This window comes from Protopterus annectens, chromosome 4.part1 (assembly GCF_019279795.1).
Source record: "Protopterus annectens isolate FY-2018-M chromosome 4.part1, PAN1.0, whole genome shotgun sequence".
NCBI lineage: Eukaryota > Metazoa > Chordata > Ceratodontiformes > Protopteridae > Protopterus > Protopterus annectens.
This window is the reverse complement of record NC_056734.1, coordinates 627949047-627968530: the sequence shown is the minus strand read 5'-3', so window position 1 is coordinate 627968530 and position 19484 is coordinate 627949047. Positions and strand designations below refer to the sequence as shown.

Sequence of the window (19484 nt, the reverse complement as noted above, 5' to 3'; positions counted from 1 at the left end):
CTTGGACAAAACCAAAGCTTTCAGGAAATCGGTGCAATTATTGGTAGCATATGCTGCAGGAGCACAGGGAAAAGCCATTTCAAAACAGACTATTTCAAAATGGATAGGGCATTGTATACGTTTCTGCTATACACACCATGGGAAACCTGTACCTAGCAGCATTAGATCTCACTCCACTAGGGCAACAGCCACTTCAACTGCCTACCTCAGAGGAGTACCTACCAAGGATATTTTGGAAGCAGCAACTTGGAGTTCTGTGCATACCTTCACCAAGCATTACCATCTGCCTCTATACTCTAAATCCAGAGCTGACTTCGCCACTGCAGTACTACAGGGCCTTATAGCCTCCCCTAATGCCTTATACAGCCAGCCACCCACCCAACCTCAGCTTTGGGATTCTACCCAAGTGTAATGACTGCAGCAGTGTAACACGATGAACATAGTACAGTTTTGTACCTACCATAAATGTAGATGTTCGAGTGTATACACTGCTGCAGTCCAGGTTACCCTCCCTCCTTCCCCTCTTACTTGCTGGTACGTACCTATGTCTTCTACCCATTACTACCTATGGGGAGTATTTGCTGGTAGCTGAAAGTTGTTGTTTGCTTTTATTATGTATGTTTTATTAGCAATTGGAATTGCCTACCTATTTGGGGGCACCTGACATCTGGGGCAAGAAAAACTGAAGAAAATGGCATTGGCTGCATCTTATATACCCCTGCCGCACTGACGTCAGGGAGGAAGCGACAGCAACCGACGCCGGACCAAAACTTTGGAACTCAGGCTGACTGGGGAACCGCCTGACGGCAGGAAAACCCAAGTGTTATGACTGCAGCAGTGTATACACTCAAACATCTACATTTATGGTAGGTACAAAACTGTACTTTTTGCTGATTCACTCTTATGCTGCACCGAGCAACATCCGTTTTGCACTAGATACCCTTGGTTTTGCATTGAGCATGCTCCTTTTAACTAAACTGTTCTTGGAATGTGCTAGAAAACTATGGGTTTTACCTGGAAGTCCTGCAGGGACTGCTGCTGCCACATGCTTAGGCCTGCTGTTGCCTGTTGCATGCTGCCTACACGAGCTCTGGAGCCAACTGAAACCATGCTCTTATTACTAGCAAACATATTTGTGTGCTTTTCTGTAATTTCATGAATCTGACAAATCTCAGTGGCTTTACTCAGCATTAAATTATTATCACGAAGTAAGATCTTTCTCACAGCAGCATGAATCTGTCCTTTATCAATTCATCCTTTAAATCATCAAACCTACACATTTTAGCTTTAATTCTCAGGTCAGTAATATAAGCTGCAAAAGTTTCTCCTTGCTTTTGATCTCTCGTGTAAAACAAATGCCTCTCTAGTGTAACATTAGTCTGGGGACTGCACATTTCTCTGAATTTGCACTTTGAACACACTCTGTCTTCCCTTGATTCAGCCTGCTCAACAACACGGTGAGTTTCTCCTTCACTGTCATACACTACTGGTGCATAGACAAATGAACACTCCCTTTCAGTGGGCTCTGACACTGCTAGGTTCAGCAAAGTGAATGCCCCAGTATGTGCATCTTTATCAGAATAAGCTGCTTGTATAAATATATTGTATTCATGCTCAAATATTCTCCAGTCTCTGCAATATCCTGATCAAACACAAGTGGTTGTCGCTTGCAAAATCCGTCTGCCATATTGGTATATCTCAGTGAAAACTCTTGCAAATATGTACAAACACACACACTTGTATATACACGTGCACGTGCTTGACATTTAGGCCATAATGAGCCTTTGTTTAACTGAATTTCATGAAATAGGTTTCCTGGGCACTGTAACACTTCGAAATCTCTTTACTGTAAAACCCACTTGCCTTGAAATTATTTTACTGTACGAGCTCCTTCCCTTGTAAAGGCTTTAATGCTAAAGTTATCTATTATTATCTTACTGTGCAAGCCTTTATCTTGTAATCTCTTTAATGCCAAAGTCATTTATCATCATTTTAAGAAACATTCCAAACATCTGCACAGTGCAAGTAAATTGAGCAGTAGAAGCTGAGGGTAACAAACATTTCGAAGTTAAAAGTACATTGCAAATAAACTATCTCGGAGTAATGGCAGTTTACGAATGAACTGTTTAGAAGTAATGGCACCTTGCGAATATATTGCCTTGAAGTAATTGCAATTTGCAGATGTATTAGGCAGGAGAAGCTCAGAGTGAAAAACATCTCAGAATAATTGCACTTTGCAAATTAACAGTACACAGCACTCTGGAATTTCCCCTAAATGGCTGCACTTTTCCAGACAACTCTGTGTAGTGCAAGAGACACTCTGTAATGGTGGCACTCTGTGAACTGGCACACCCCTTGCACAAGAAACTTTTCAAAATGGCTGCACTTGACTGCACCTCACGAAATAGTTGCACTTTGCACACAACAAACTCTTTGGAACAAATGCACAGCAGTAAGCACACATTGTAAGCATTTTTACACACTTTGAGATACTTCGAATAACTCTAGTTATGCTGTTCAAGGTTTCAGTCAATGTTCTCCTTTCAGCTTTTCCTTGTTAGGGGTCGCCACAGGGGAACTCCTGTCCACTAATGATTGGCAGTGGATTTTTATGGTGCCGAGGTGCCAGCCCGACGCCCAACCTTCAACGAAGGCATACCCATTGGCGCATGTCTTTTGAACACCACTCAACAGCGGGGAGGTTATGAAGTTGTAATTTGTGCCAAAACACATGTAGTCGCCTTTGCTTTATTTATACTCAATGTGCCCTTTTCTGCCCTTTCTGTTATAGTCGTTTCACTCATTGAATCTCTTAATGTGACTTTTATGCCCTTGTGTTATATTTGTTTTGCCCAGTTAATCTCTCTTCATGCCCATTATACTTTCCTGTGCTCATTTTAACTCTAAGCATACTTGCCTTACTTTAAACATACTCATTTTACAGTTCTGAGGTAATTCTGAACCCTTTATGTACATTTCTAATGCTCGTTTTATCAAATAAGTTGGTTTTAAACTTTTTGTCTGATTAATGAGCTTTCTTATACTTTTCATTTGCTTAATAAACATTTCTGTGCTATTTGTTTGCTTAACAATACGTTTTGTGCCCTTGTAATGGTCGTTTAACCTCTTTTAATAAATAAATCATTTGTGTGTGTTCTCTTCAGCTTTAACTTGTTTCTGGCCCTTTTTTGCTGTCAGTTCTTTCCGTTTGCCTTTGCCATTACCTCTGCAGCTTGTGGCTCTGAAGAATAGTCTTTGCTATCCCTGTTCTGACAATGTGTTGCTTGCCAGGTCAGGATAAAACAAGCAAGCTTCATGGGTTCTTGTTCAAGCAGCTTTATTGTATGCAAATATCATAAATGTGGTTAAGTAACTTTAACTTATAAACAGATTAGCTATCATGCACATGGATGTTAACATTCTTGCTGCACCTTCAAAATGGCACTGAAGCTGACACATGCTTGGTATTTATATGCACACGCAGGTTTTCTAAATGCTTCCTAAAGGTACAACACACCTGTTCTTCTACAATATTCATCTCCCAACTCTAGATTCTGGTTCATTTCCAAGGTATTCCTTATTCTTCTAGTCATCTCCTGTACTTTTCTCCATCTCTCAAGCATTTTCCATTGGAACAGAGAAAAGGGGTTCGCTCGCAAAGTTTCTCTGTGTGCTTTATTATCAGAAGAATGAGAGGCAGTTTCCCCTTCTGCATGATGGCTCACCATTTGTTATACATGCTTTTGTATTTCCTTCTTAACCTGTTCTGCATCAGAAATGGCTTTGAACCTCCTGGGAAAAAAATTCTAAGAGCTGGAAACAAAAGCTTGAATCTCACACCTGCCTCTCAATGTCCCCTGATTACTGAAATTAATTTGTTTCTTTTCTGCCTGGTGTACAGTGAATAATCATTTTCCACAAACACCCTACTTCTCTAACTTTTAATACTTTGCACTTTTACTACATTTTTGTCAGGATCAACTCTTTCTGCTAGTTGGTTTGCATCATTGCTAACATAGGTCTTGGCAGCTTTCTCATGGCTAGATTTAGCAATTACACATGGTGTGCCCTTTCAGTTAACAGTTTCTGCTGCAGAATACAAGTCCAATTGCTTATTTAGGCCTTTATAAAATGAATAAAGTCTGTTCTTTCTAATTTCTCTAGCAAAAGCAGAAAATCTCAGGTTTTTCTTACTTGCTCTGTCCTCTAATTCTACCATTTTTTGAAACATCTTGTCTTAAACAGTGTCATATTCATCCAACCTTTTCCTCGTTTCAGCTTCTGATTTTTGAATTTTTATCAGCTTATCTGAATGTCTGTTTAAAGTGTCTTCTATTTTTTTCCAGCCTTTTGTTATTTGAGTTGATGTACTTCAGTGTTTTATTTATTTTAATCAGCTCTGAGTACATTTATCTTATTTTTTCATTTAGGTTACCGGAAGCCAAGTCTTGCACCAAAGCTGGAGTTTGAACTACTTTTTGCTGAACAGCTGCAGAATTCTTCAGTCAGTGGTGTCTTTTCACCTTTTCTAGTTAAGTTTCTTTCAGGTGCTTCCAACTTCTTCTTTGCTGGCATCCAGGCAGTGAACTTAATAGCCAGTAAGTGAATTTACTAAAACTGTCAAGAGTTCCTGGCCCTTGCTTTTTCAGTTACTTTTTTCATACTAGGAGAGCTGAAGTTAAGATGTTGATCAGTTTGCAGTCATCTGGGAAAGTCTTTGTTTTCCTTCTTGATCCTGTTCATCTGCATACACCAGTCTCTGGTCAAGTATGTATGTTTTCAGTCACTTAAGTATTTTCCTTTGGAACAGTGGAAAGGGTTTCACTGGCAAAGTTTGTGTATGAGCTTTGTTACTTTCAGAAGAATGAGACGGGAATTCCCCATTCTACTTACTAGCTCACTTTTTGTTAGATAAACTTTTTTATTTTGTTTTTAATTTCTTCCTTCGTCAGTTCTCCAGCCAAAAATATATTTTTTTCTTCTAAGAAAATGTATTATGTAGGCAACTGGATACAACAAGGTGACTTGTGTCTGAATATCTAGTTAAAGCTTCTCTTTTTTTGAAGGCTTTTGTTATTTGAATTTATATGTTCCTTCATTGTTTTATTTATTTTAAATAACTGTGAGTGGATTTAAATTTTCCTGTAAATTACTGGAAGCTATATCATATACCAAAGCTGAAACTTGAACTGCTTTTTGCTGAACTAATGCAGGATTCTCTCCAGTTAGTTTTCTCTTCTTCTATGGTTGATTTCTTCTCAGTTTCTCTAGATTTCTTATTTGCTGCCATCCAGGTAGTGTAATTAATAGCTAGTGATTGAATTTTACTCAAACATTCAGTTACCCTGGCCTTTTTTAAAAAGATCTGTTTACTCTCTGGGAGAGTTCACATTAATCTGTTGATTAATTTGCAGGCATCTTGGAAGTCATACTACTTTACAAATAAAGCAAAGACTTACACTAGGAAATATTAAAAAAAATTTGAATTTCCCTACCCACTTGTTAAAAAAGTTACCATTCAAGAAATGGATGGTCCAGATAATGGAAGAAAGTTTAATACAGATTAACTTAGACAATGAAGGATATCAGGGTTGAGGTGAGTATAAAAATGTATATGTGCCAAAACCAAGTGATATATGGGCTAAGAATAACATGGTGTAAGTAAATGTTATTTAAACTTAAAGAGCTACAGAATAATCAGTTAGATGATGCCCAAGAAGGAGTGTCCCAACAGATAAAGGAAGTTAAACAAATAAAGGAGCATATAGATAATCTGAATGACCAAAGAGCAAAAGCCCTAAAATGTCTATGTGTTTATAGTAATCGTAAGTCTACAGAAATGTTGGTACAAAGACTCAGATAAAAAAAAATCAGATAGAATGACTGCTAAATTAAGATAAAGGATAACTGGGAAAATGACCTGAAAAGGTGATTGAGATATTATTGCAAAGATCTTGGGGTACAAATGAAATTTCTAGAAATGAAAAGATACTTGAGAAATTCAGAGCTACCAAATCCGACATACCAGGATAGGCAGGCCTTAATGAAAAAAGTAGTGGGGAAGTAAAGAAATAGAAAAATCTTCAAAAGGTGGGTAAAATGCCAGGACAGGATGGTATTCCAATAAAAATTCAGAAACAAGAAGAGAAAGTCATAATTAGAGAATGGAACACAATTTTAATGACATTTTGTTAGGGGAGGAGGGAACCTGAGATGTTGACTGCAATTATTATGGTAATTCAGCCCAAGGAAAGAAAAGGTAGGTCTGACCCTGGGTTATATAGGCCAATTTCTATTTTAAATTATGATTACAAAGTCTTAATGACCTTAATGGCAAATAGGTTATTGGGAATTTTGCCCCTTCTCATTGATTTAGATTAGTGTGGTTTTGTTGTGAGAAGGCAAAATTTTGATAATAATAACTGAACATTGGGGCTAGAGAGTGATGCTAAACAAACAAATTAACATTAGTGCTGTTGGGTTTGGATGCAGAAAAGGCAATTGATAGGGCTAACTAGAAAATTTTAGTAATGGTTTTAGAGAATTCTAACTTCCCCAATGATTGGATAGCAGTGCTTTTTGTAAAATCTGCAGAAGAGCTAGGGCTCAAATAAAATGTGGAAGCTTTCTGTCACAACCCTTTAATTTATCTAGGGACACTTGATAGGGGTGCCCATTTTTACATCTTGTCTTATTTGCTCTATACTTAAGGAAGGGAAGGACATTAAAGACTCAGAAATACAGGAATCTCAACAGAACCACGTAATAGAATCTGTATTTGCAGATGGTATCCTGTAGTATGTCACGGACCCTGAAACAGACTTAATAAAAATGTTCAGAAAGCTGAAAGACTATAACACATTAACAAGATGTAAAATAAACAAAAAAAGCAAAAGCCATACCAATTATGTGACTAACAGGAATTTAATGTAGCCTTTTTCCTTCTAATGGAGCCATGAAAAGATTGAAATATATAGGTATTTGGCTAAAATGACAAGCTGAAAATGCAGCACAAGAAATGTAGTGTTGTGAGACTTGTAATTGGATAATCACCGTGATTAGAAAATGACAGATGGTATGGATAAATATAGGTAATAAGATACAGGCCATTGAAATGTTTATAGTTCCTTCTAATCCTATATGTTGGTCAGACTTACTTTTACCAACCTAAGGAAGAGACTTGGAAAAATAATGGAAATGGAAGGAATTTTTCTGGGAGAGTAAGAGAAACAGAGTAAACTGGGAAAGTCTAATGCTCCCAATATACCAAGGGGGTTTAGGAATGTCAGACTTAAAGAAGTACTACAGTTCCCAGAGTTAAAGGTAATGTACTTGATGCAAGACCGTCCCTACATACCTAAACAGAAATGAATATGACGAGAAAAGAAGGACAAAAGGAGGACACACTAGAAACGGGGAAATCAGCAGAAACATGGAAGGTAGTAAAGGAGAACCAAAAGGTGCAATACTTACAGAAATATGTTTGTGGAATAATAAGGCAGGTACTAAAATAAAAGTGAATCTCCGAATGGAAGGATGGAATACTTCCTTTAGGGTACAATTTGAATAAGAACAAAAAACATTCAGAGGGAATCAACAGCTAAAGTATGGAGAGGTAAGAATGTTGAACCAAAAAACTGGGAACAGATGTAGACAAAAGACAGATCAGTGGAGTGGGAGGTGGCAAAGACAGTATTCAAGTAAAAAAAAAAAAAAAAAGGAATGGCTTCCATACTTGGGGATGCTGCAAAAAGGTATGAACATTTTAGGATTAATATTTCAAAATACATAAAGCACCCCAATTATTGGAGTACCAAAAGGAGGATAAGTCGCATTAAAGGATGAGGAAATTCATCAGTATAGGCTATAGTAGTCTAATGGAGATGAAAACATTGATGGTGAGCCTCTAACAAACATGGGAAAGGACCTTTGCAAAAGAAATGCACAAAACGAGTGGTTAGAAATATGTATGCTCCTAAGGAAAATTACTAAGGCTAGAAAATTCAGAATTTTTGGATTGAAGTGACTACACAAATATTTCTATATTGTTGCCGTAGTCAGGAAAATGTTTATCATCAGATGTAAACTAAATTTGCAAACTTGTATAACCAAAATGGTAGGCAAAAACTGACATTAAATTTAAGTTATGCTACTGCGTTAGAGTGTAGAAAGACCATCTCAACAGGTGAAAGAGTATACTAGTAGTAGCCAAAAAGGAATTAAAAGGAAAACTAAACAACAATTTAAATAGAAGAAATAGAGGACAAAGGAACAAATCAAAAAGAGAACTAAGAATGAAATATAACCAACCTATAAAAAATAAAGAACACAGAAAATGGAACACTTGGTCTATGGTACTGGATTGAGGCAGTCACATACAACTTAATGAGAACTAGAGAGTTAGAAAAGAAAATGGTTATAAAGAAGGAAAGCGGGATAACGTGGTTTAATGTATTTGTCACAAGAGAATATGTTAGTGTTTTGCTATATGTAAATACGTTAAATTGTTGAGACAAAGAGGGTTGGGGGTAGCAAGCATAATGAAAATAAAATTTGATGTTTAAGGTAATAATATAAGACTATAGAATTGTGCATTTATAAATAGTGAATATTTTTATAAAACTTCAGAAATGAGTTGATACATGGTAAGCACCAGAAAGTGTTTAAATTCCACGCACATTTTATATAGCGATATATATATATATATATATATATATATATATTTATATATATATATATATATATATATATACACACACATATGTGTGTGTGTATCTATATATATATATATATATATATATATATGTGTGTGTGTGTGTGTATGTGTATATATATATGTATATATATATATATATATATATATATATATATATATATATATAAAATATTGAATTTTGTGTAGTGACAGCCATTGGTGCAAACAGGATGTGGGCCATAAACATGGATTGCACACATTGTATCAATGAGAAATCTTAAGTTGCACATCAGAGAATTTACCTACTCACTAAGAACAAGTGATAGTCTGCAGTTAGTAAGCCCCCCCCCCACATATTTAGACTTAGCACAACTGAAAGGGTATTTTGTAAAATCACACCACCTTCCTGGAACTCACTTCTAGGAGACACCAGACTAGTGTCTGATCTTTAATAACTATAAAATTGTACTGAAAAATCATATAACTGAAAACAGTAAATGTAAACAGGATCCAGGATAAACCACTAACTCGTATCACCTGTATTTGACTATTGCTTATCAGTCCTTACTGTCTTTTCTATAGTCATTTTCATATTCTTATTGTTAGCAAATTTAGCAAATAATTTAGCTCAGTTTTGAGAGGCAGGAGTCAGTATTATCAATTACTGCTGTAGTGTTCTTGAATATGTTATGATTATACCTGACTGAATTTATTATGTAAGATTTTAATATATGTATGTGTTTCAGTATATGTATAAGGTTTTACCATTTGTATGTCTTTATACTGTGTTTCTTAGTGTAAAGAGCTAACTGCTTATGATAATCTTATTTATATTTGTGTATATTATTTTGTGTTCTTGGCCTAGGTCATTGCTGGAAAATGTCTTAAGACCAGTCTACCTGCCTAGTTAACAAATGAAAATAAAGTAAAATAAATACATAAATAAATATGTTAAAGAACTGTGGAGCGTACTTATTTTTTTGGTGTAAGTATTCCACTCAGTGAGTGAGTAGTCTTGTAACATGGTAGTAATCCTTTCAGGTGCAGTGAGGTAGTTATGGTCCTTTAGGGATATCACTGGAAATTTATAGGAGAAGAAAAACACTACTCCTACGTAAGAGTGAACCTGCAAGTTTCCCTAAAAATTGTAGACCAATAACTTACCTTCCAACGACGTATAAACTAGACACTGGAATTCATGCCAACAGAGTTTATAGTTATTTAGAAGAAAATTATGGCAATAGGACAAAAGGGCAATAAAATAAAGTCATGTGGAACAGAGGATCATTTGTTGATAAATCAAGTCATAATGGAGGGCTATAAAAAGTGGAAGAATCTAAGTATGGCATGGATTGACTACAAAAAAGTATTTGATAGTATCCCACTTTCATGGATAAAAGAGTGCTTAAAAATGTATAACATACACCCATTGATCAACTACAATACAATGACCATGGAGTAGTGGCAGACCACTTTGCAATTAAGCCATGAGAAAGGACAAATTATTATTCCAGGGATAAAAATCCAAAGGGGGATTTCCAGGGTGAGACTGTCACCACTGCTATTCTGTCTTGTCCTTAACCCATTAAGCTGTCTACTTAACAGCTTAGGCCATGGCTATAATTTGGCTCCTAGAAAACAACAAAGTGTAAAGACTTCTAATCTTCTCTTTGTCGATGATTTAAAACTGTATAGCTCATCAGATGAGGGAATTGAAAGCACAACTGCAAGTTGTCAAAACTTTTTCAGATGATATAAGAATGCCATTTGGTCTTGATAAATGTGTAAAAGCAACCTTTAAAGTAGGAAAACTGCAGCACCAGGAAAACATCCATTTGGGACAAGAATATGATATAAAAGAACTTGAGCAAGAGGGAGTGTATAAATATTTGGGAATTGATGAAGGATCAGCAATAAAATATGAACAAATGCAAATAAACCGTAGTAAGGAATACTTTAGAAGACTTAAATTAATCCTAAAAACAGCATTGACATCTAGGAACAAATTCAAGCTATAAACCAATTTCCTGTTCCTACCCTAACTTAGTGTTGGAGTGGTTGACTGGCTCCAAAACGTGTTGGATAGATTAGACAGGAAAACAAGAAGGATGCTTCATGCTCACCAGATGATTTATAAAAATCAGTTCATACCAAGATTATATGTTCCCCGTTCCGAAGGAGGGATGGGCCTCCTTGAAATTGATTAAATGTATAGATCGGCAGTCGTGGGACTGCACACACAACTCTGATCTCTCAAGACCCAAATGTAGTGAAAGTTTTGAAACATGAGGAGAATAAATCTAAGATGACCTATCTGCTTAGTCTAGCAGAAGCATATCTGTGTCAAGCAGGAATGGAGATGAAGCCAAAAGAAGATAAAAATCAGGCAGCAACTGAATGTGCCAAAAATCAAAAGAAAGAATATAAGGTGAAGGATCAGATGAGAAAGCAAGAAATGTGGAAAATGCATAAATGTAGTTGCAAGTATAACAATTCACTATCTACTCCGCAAATGCTACTCCAATTGCTCCAGTGGCACAAGCTTAGCTACTGGGAATAACCATAGACTCCCACCTAAAATTTGATAGTCATCTCAACTTAACTATTAAAAAAGTACATGCCATACTGGGATCACTCTACCATATCAAACCGTTTCTTACCAACAACACAAGATTAGCCATTGCTCGCTCCCAGCTTCTACCCACCCTACTCTATGCATCTCCCATTCTGACTAATCTCAACAAAACTGAACTAAGCAAAATGGAAGCCTGCTATAACAGAATTGCCCGCTTTGCTGCAAATTGCTCATATAAAACTCATCACTGTACTGCTTTGAGCCAGCTCCACTGGCTTGAACTGCCCAACCTCCTAACATACAATCAACTCTGCTTCTGTCACGCTATCCATTACCTCCCCAGTAAGTGTCCTGCCCTCAGAAACCTAGTACAGCATCACTCACCCAAAAGGCCTCTTAGATCATCAAGCAAACTTCTACTAGAAGTCACCAACAGCTATATTAGCTTTGGAAATGCACTATATAGTAGTTCAGTGGCTAAAAAATTGAACCGTCTCCCCACTACCATACAAAACACATCGTCCATAGCCTCCTTTAAAAACCTCATTAGGCATCATCTGAAGCAAAGTTGGCAGTGCAATGACTGCTCCCCCCAGGCTAGTGAAAGTGGATAAGGTACACATACTAAACCTGGAGTACTTGATAAGTTCTCACTCTTACTCACAAACTCTGGCTAATATACAATGTATGTACTGTACATATGTACTATATATGTATTCTACCTATGTTCCAAATTTCAGCTGTATACCACAAATCTATTAATTACCTTTATTTTTAAATTAATGTTTTTCTTGTTTCTTCTCTCCACTGAAACTGTTGATGTGCTGCATACCACTGTAAAAACATGTCTGTTGTAATTTGTGTGTATACTGATCATGTCTAAATATCTAAATGTATCTGTAATTATTTTTCTGTGTGGAGATTTTCTCCCCTGGCCTCTGCTGAAAAAGGGTCTTTTCAACTCAGACAGACACTCCCCAGTTATCAAATGTAAAATAAAAAATAAATAAATACAATAACAACTTCTGGAAGAAACTCATGTTGATCAGAATCAAATGCTGGAATGGTTAAGGAGGGGCAAATTCAGACCAAGAGACGAAAGGTTAATAATTTCGGCCCAAGATAGTGGGCTACTTACATGTTGGTTTGCAAAGTCCATTGCACATGTGGGAGAAACAGACAAATGTAGGTTTTGTAAAACAGATTTGAAAACAGTTGCACACCTCGTTCCTGGTTGTGACACACTAATGGCAGAAGGACTGTATACTGAAAGGCATAATAATGTGGCATGACTGTTGCACTCGGGATTGTGCAAACATTATGGTACTGAAGTAGCTGAAAAACACTGGAAACATGAGCCACAAAGCATCTTAGAAAATGATAAAGTCTACAACCCATGGGATCACCCATTACCAACAGTTCAAAAGATAGATGCTAGAAAACTGGATATAGTGGTCCATGAAAAGAAGACAAAAATAGCATTGATCATTGAAATTGCTACACCCAGTGACTACAGTGTATTGCATACAGAGAGAGACAAAGTCATAAAATGTCAGGATTTGCAGGCAGAAATGAGAATAATGTGGAAAAAATATACCCAGACAGTTCCAAAAGTAGTAGGAGCAATGGGTCTTATAAGAAAGAATCTACAATTGTATTTAGATACGTTACAGATGCATGTAACTCAATACGAATTGCAGGAGTCATTACAGAGCACATTGCTGGTGCTGCAAAGAACACTTCTGGCTGACATCAAAGATTGAAACAATACTAATTTCATGAACTTTAATCATACTTTGACTCAGGAATGGGCTCCGTTCCTGCCATGGTATTAGAAACACAAAAGATGTGTAGAAATTAAAAGAGAAAAGATAAAACAGTAGCTTTGTTTGCTGAGTGCAGTTTGGACCTGTACTAGATGCATAAGTAGTTTTTTTATGAAGTGATGGGGTTTCAAACAAAAACACATTCTACCCCCCCAACCACTGCAGTTAACCTATGGGTCTAAAAGCATGATAGGCACATTATTTGCTATGCGGATGGTGTACAAAAGTCTTCATTTGGTGCTTGTAAGCCATTCTTGCCAAAGCAGGGTGCTTTGCCTACCATTTAGAAACTGTCTTTTCTTCCTGCATCAGAATTTTCAAAAATGAGTTATTTTCTTTATTAATGAGGAGCTTAAAAAAAGTATTCCCATTAAACCCCAATTCGTTAGAAAAAGGGATTGTAACTTGAAAGAACTATTGGAAAGAAATGCACCAACTAGTAATAATATGAATCAGCCCACCAGAGGAACCTATAAATGCAATTCTTGCAAACAATGTAGTTTTATATTACACAACAAAGGGATTTATTTAAAATCTAGAAATATCAATATATTTCCAATGGGTCATTTTAATTGTAACTCGAAAGGAGTTGTTTACCTGGGAATTTGTGAATATTGTTTAAGCTTTTATGTTGGAAAAACTGAAAGGACTCTAAAAAGAAGGATATATGAGCACAATTATGAAGTTAAAAATAAAAAAGAATCTAATGCATTTTTTAAGCACTCTGTAACTTGTGGTAATATGTGCTTGAAATTTTTGGTGTTAGAACAAGTAAGTACCAGCATAAGAGGAGGTGACTGGGAGGCATCTCTTGAATATAAAGAATTATTATGGCAAATTAAACTAAATGCCACAAAACCACCAGGTCTTAATGACGCCATAAGTATTAACAGTGCCCTTAAACTACGAAGAGCAAGACTATAGTGGAATCACCCAATGCAAAGGTGATAATGTTCCTAATGTTTTTTTGTTGATTTAAGCGATATTATATCTAAAGACATGTCTGTTTGTTGTGAGCAAGGATGAATATAGGATGACAGTTTCAGTATTGGCTAGGTACAAAGAAGTTCATAATGTCCATACTTGTTTGGCACTAATTTAAATTTGCACAACTCATAGTAAAGTAAGATCATTTATTAAGTAGACATAATATATAAATATATTTAAAAGTGTTTTATCAATGTTTTTTAGCAGAACTTTTTTAAACATTGAGTATTTATTCTTATAGGAAGTAGCTTATATTGGTATATTTAAGTTACCCGTATTATTATTAATAACTATTGTTTTATGACATTTATTTATATATACTATTTAAAAGTATGAAGGATTGCACTCTAATAAGACTTTCTTGTAGTCATAAATTTTTATACATTTTTTTAACTACTTGGTCTCTTGCAAGAAAAACAAACTTTTTACTTTATATGTTTTAATTAAATTTATTGTTTGTGGATTCCTAATATTGTATGTAATAATGTTATGTTATGTAGTGAAAACGTTTGTGTAATATTTTTGTTTAATGAAGTTTTTAAGAAAAGTCGAAAAGAATTTGCTAATATGGCTTTAAGCACCAGGGATTGCTTAATTAAGCACAAGTAATTTAAATCAATTATAACCAATAATAGCATGATTGGGAAGGAAAAAGCATATAAAAACGGAAGGTATTCCCAGTTTTAATTGTCTTGAAAAAGCCTGGGAGAGCCCGGGCGAAAGCGCTTGACTGCATCAGTGTGTTTATCTGTGACCTGTCTGTTTCCTGTGGATAACGAACGTGCGAATAAAAGATTTTGTTTGAACATCATTTGCTTCCAGGTTCTGGTGTTTGCTCTGGCCGTGAGCTGTTGCTTCTTGGTTTTATTCGTTCTTTTGCTTGGGATTACCAAAAATGAGTTATCCAAATAAGAAATATTGGCTTCTGTTGTGGGCAAGCTGATTTCATTCAGAAAGAAAAGGTGACCACAATTAGTATTACAACTGTCTTTTTTTTTGAAGTTTTTTTTTTATCCATTTACACCCAGGCTCAGGATAAAAGCGGTATGGAGGAGGTTCACCTTGGCAGCTGTGAGGGTGCTTTTGTACCTTTGTTCCATTGTACACCAGACTTCCTGTGGAAGTAGGCGCCGGTCATCACAGCCAAACACATAAGTTATCTCTTTGACCAGGACCCATACAAGACCTGTGCCATCTAATCTAGCTATGACGAAAGCCAAAGACAATCCTTCTCACCAGCTGGGTGAGTCTGGCTTATCTACAAGACCAGGACCCAGAGGGCAACCTTATCTTTCACTCTAGCCCCAGATGACAGGCAGCCCCTTCGGTCACTGGCAAGCATTTTTCCCTCTGCTCTAACCTCTCTCTCTGGTTGTGATATAGGCATCACTGCAGCAAATCCAGTGGCTTTCCTTACTTGTGTATGTTTCCACAGAGATGCCCCCTGAGAGCTACTGTGACTGTATTGGGAATCTCAAGCCTGCATCCCCTCAGCCAGTAGCTTTTCATGCAAGCCTCCACTTCAAGAAGAATACATATGTAAGTACTAGGCTAGCTGCTCTTGTGAGCTGGAAATTACCTGTCCCATTTGGTTATAGATTGGCCTTACCCATCCCATGGTTGATAATTATGTATTACCTCTAATGAGAATAACTGGGATCATATCATAGATGATTTGAGGGGACCCTTGCATGGGATAAAGCATTTAGGAGCAGCATCTGTTCATTAGTAGTACAGGAAAATTTTCTGTTTCACAGCCATAGATCTAAGTTGCACTTAAAAATGGATAAGGATGGACTTTGTTTTATGTGGATGGGGAAGTCTGTTCCATAGCAGTGGTATTCTCAGTGAAATATACCTGTCCCTCCTAACCGTTCTGTTGATGTTGCAGAAGAGGTTTAGATTCCTAAACAGAGTATTTCTGATGCCATTTGACTTGCTGATGTGCAGTAAATCCATCTGGGCTGGGTAAGAGGATGACTTGTATGCCAGACATAGGTCACATCTTAGAAGTCTGTAGGATACTAAGTATAATGACAGGGTTTGAGTAGGTACATGTACAACATGTTGTTTAGGCCTTGTATCCTTTTAGTAAGGTATCTCTGTGAGCATTCCAGTTATTACACGTATCTGGACAGATAAATGTCAAAAGAGGCATTATAGTCCATGATTGACCTAATGAGGACTAAGTAAAGAGACATCCTAGATCTAGACACAATCCCTTTGTTCATAAGCTGTGCAGTGTAGGACTTTTGTTACAACAATTAACACATGTTGGTCAAAAGTTAGGTTACTATCCACATAACTTCCCAAATCCCAAACTGGGTCAACTGTTAGTGGTGTATTGTCAATGTGGTAGTTCCCTACCCACAACATTTAGACCAGAACTCATCACTTCCTTCCCTTCAGAATGAGGAGGCTAATTTTGCTGCTCCCTTCCATCCCTCTCACCTGTGTTTTCACTGCCTAAGCTGCTGGTCAAACTCTGGTCATCTGGGTTGTAGTCTGGGCTCTCTCTCTCCATGTCACTGAGTTTGGGGTTATGACTGTCCTACTGACAAGGCAGTAGGCTTCTTGTAGTTGAGCTGCTTCATGTTCCTACATTCCTTATACTTCCTTTTCATGCAGTCTTTGATAACACATGTAGGGTGGAAGCTGGCAAAAAGCAAGTGTGCCAAAACAGACTCGTACCTTTTGATCACCTGTGATCACAAACATGGAGGTATCTGTTGCTGTAGAGTGATGGCAGGCTTCATTTTCATCATACGAAGCAGACATACAACTGTAATGATTTTATTTGATAAGATGTCCTCATCCTATAGTTGTAGTACTTCCATTTTAAAGGCAAAAAAAATAGAACATATGTATTTTGAATGATATCAGCTATTCCATTATCAGAATGATTTTCATTGTAATCTACAAACATCATGTTTTGTTTCTTATAGGTCTGAAATGCATAATAAAACTGTGAGCCAGCGATTTGGTTTGCTGCTGGAATCATACTGCAGAGCATGTGGAATGTACCTCAAGCATCTTGGCCGACAGGTAGAGGCCATGGATAAACTTACTAACCTTACAGACATTCTGAAGTTGGAGAAAAAAGATGAAACACAAAAGGTAAACACATTTAAGCTATGTAGTAAAGCCAAAAGACACAACAAGAAGTAATATACAAACTGGATATAAGATACACTCTTTTTGAAGTACCATACATATTAGTATACACATTTGACATTTTGATGACATGGAACTATTTAGCATTATGTCTGTGAATTTGCACATATTGCATTGCTTGATGACTTCCTTTACTCACTGACCTGCTAGAGAACAATATTTTCTGCTTTCTTTACATTGTTTATTTAGGCAAATTGCCAGACCATTAATAGCCTAGCGAGAACAACACACTAAAATGGGCCCATTGAGAATTTCAGTGCCCATCCAGTTTTTTAGGTTAGGCTTAACTGTAACTAAGCTACTGTTTGCTTAACATGCAGAGGTAGTTTATTCCACAGGTAGGAAATATACCGGGATAAGAACTGTCGTAACATTATGTCCTGTTACTTTGTTGATTAGAGATTGAAGTCCTTGTTTTCATGCTCACTATTGCACTACTGTCTGTTGTGATTCCTGCCTGTATAAGTCTTGATGACTGGACCAGTTGTCATGGCCCTTTACCATTCCCCTCCAGCCCTGGCAGACACCATCCTTTGCTAAAGTTAAGGCATTGGTGGTATAAAGGGACATTGACTAGTCCCATGTTCAGATCTTTCTTGCTGCAGTTCATTGAGCATCTTGAGTATGTAGGTCACCTGGTCAGTTTATTGGGTGGTCCTGAAGCCATAGTTCACTTGTAAGTACCCTGGTGGGGATTCTGTTTATCATTACCTTTACTGTAGTTTATCTCAATGTATTTTAGATGACTGCGACTAAAGTAAAAAAAAAAAAGTGCATTAGGTGCAAGAAGCAAATACATTTTATGGATTTCCAGAGTTTGTGTCCTTTTTTTCCCTGGTTCTGGAGCATAATGTTCTCAGTTGTCCTCAGTGTGCTTTCTTCAACCAGTAGACCACTGCACACAAGGGCAGAATCCATTCCAAAACAACTTTCTCAGAAAACCCATATCTAGTCTCTGCCTGCCTCGGCATCTGCCAGTTCTTCCTCAGAAAAAAATTTTAAAAAAGTTGAAGCTCCCAAAAGAGAAAATAGTTTTGGAGGCCACTGACACCACTTCAGAGTCTATCCCCCTACGGCACTAAGGATACTGGTACTGTTGAGCTGTTTATGCAACCACTGCATCTGGCATCTTTTTCTGTCAAGGCCTCTGGTGTAATGCCTTTGGAGGCTGCAACTCTGTTATCCTGCAAGTCCTTTTGTGTCAAGACTTTTATGCTGTTGGTCAGCCCTATGACTGCTTCACAGGTCTGAAGTGCTGATGTACACATTGCCTTTAATATTGGTGTCTGGGATTCCACTTACTGTTGGTAGAACAAGAAGTCAAGAGAGGCTGGATCCAGGTGTTGAATAAGTACTGAAGCCTCTAAGGAAAACCACATACTCAGCCACAGGCCCAAGATATCAAATTCCAAGCAGTCGTCAATTGGCTTATCCCCAGCTAGAGCTGACTGGACGTCACCACATTCCATACCCAGACCACCCTCAGGATCTTTTCAAGTTGCTTGTGAAGATCCTTAAGTGTAAGAAGCCAGCTTCTGAAGAATTTTCAGTGTCGTGAGTTCTGCTGTCTGTCAGAGCCATAGCTCATCTAGCGCCCAGTGCCAGTCCCCGAGCTGGTGCCCCTCAACTCTTAAGTTAAGAAGCAAAAAAAGGGGGGGGGGTTTAAAAAAAGGTTTGTTCTCTGACCCAGTGCTCTTTACCTTTCTCCAAGGTCCTAGTGCCAGGTCAGATGTTGTGCACTCCTAAGTATGAGGGACAACCCCACCCAAAAAAAAAAAAAAAACAAAAAGCTGTTCTAGTTTAAAACTGTCATAAACTATGTGCTACATTTGTTGCAAGCAGTTTGCTGCAAATTGCACCACACATGTGCTGCAGCATGTGTTTTGCTTCAGTCCTGATGACAAAAACAGCATTTTCATAATGGCATTCAGAAATGCTAGTATGGGAAGTAATACACTACCAAGTCCAACCAACATGCTTCTGCTGATTGTGCCTCTAATACCTTACTTCCTGGGTGGCTGCTGCCTTCATCCCTCCCTAGCTGCATTTCTGCCGTATGTTAAAAGAAAATGGAGCCTTCTCAGAGGGAGTCAGGTACTCGAGATTCAGAGTTTGTAGAACTGTCTTGTGCAATCTAAATATCTCCAGCCTTCTATGTGTAATCTGATACTGAGGATAATCTTTCCTTATCCTTACTACCTGGGAATTTCCCATTTACAGAACCTCT

General features: G+C 37.3%; 1 protein-coding gene across 1 annotated transcript in view; it reads left to right on the top strand.

The window, feature by feature from the left end:
* PIK3CA (phosphatidylinositol-4,5-bisphosphate 3-kinase catalytic subunit alpha) overlaps positions 1-19484 on the top strand; it is a 1902358-nt gene that overhangs the window by 1375962 nt on the left and 506912 nt on the right. Inside the window, exons 22-24 of the mRNA XM_044070443.1 lie at positions 7205-7220; positions 14216-14219; positions 17029-17200. Of these exons, the coding sequence (XP_043926378.1) occupies positions 7205-7220; positions 14216-14219; positions 17029-17200 (192 nt within the window). The remainder of the gene's footprint in view (positions 1-7204; positions 7221-14215; positions 14220-17028; positions 17201-19484) is intronic.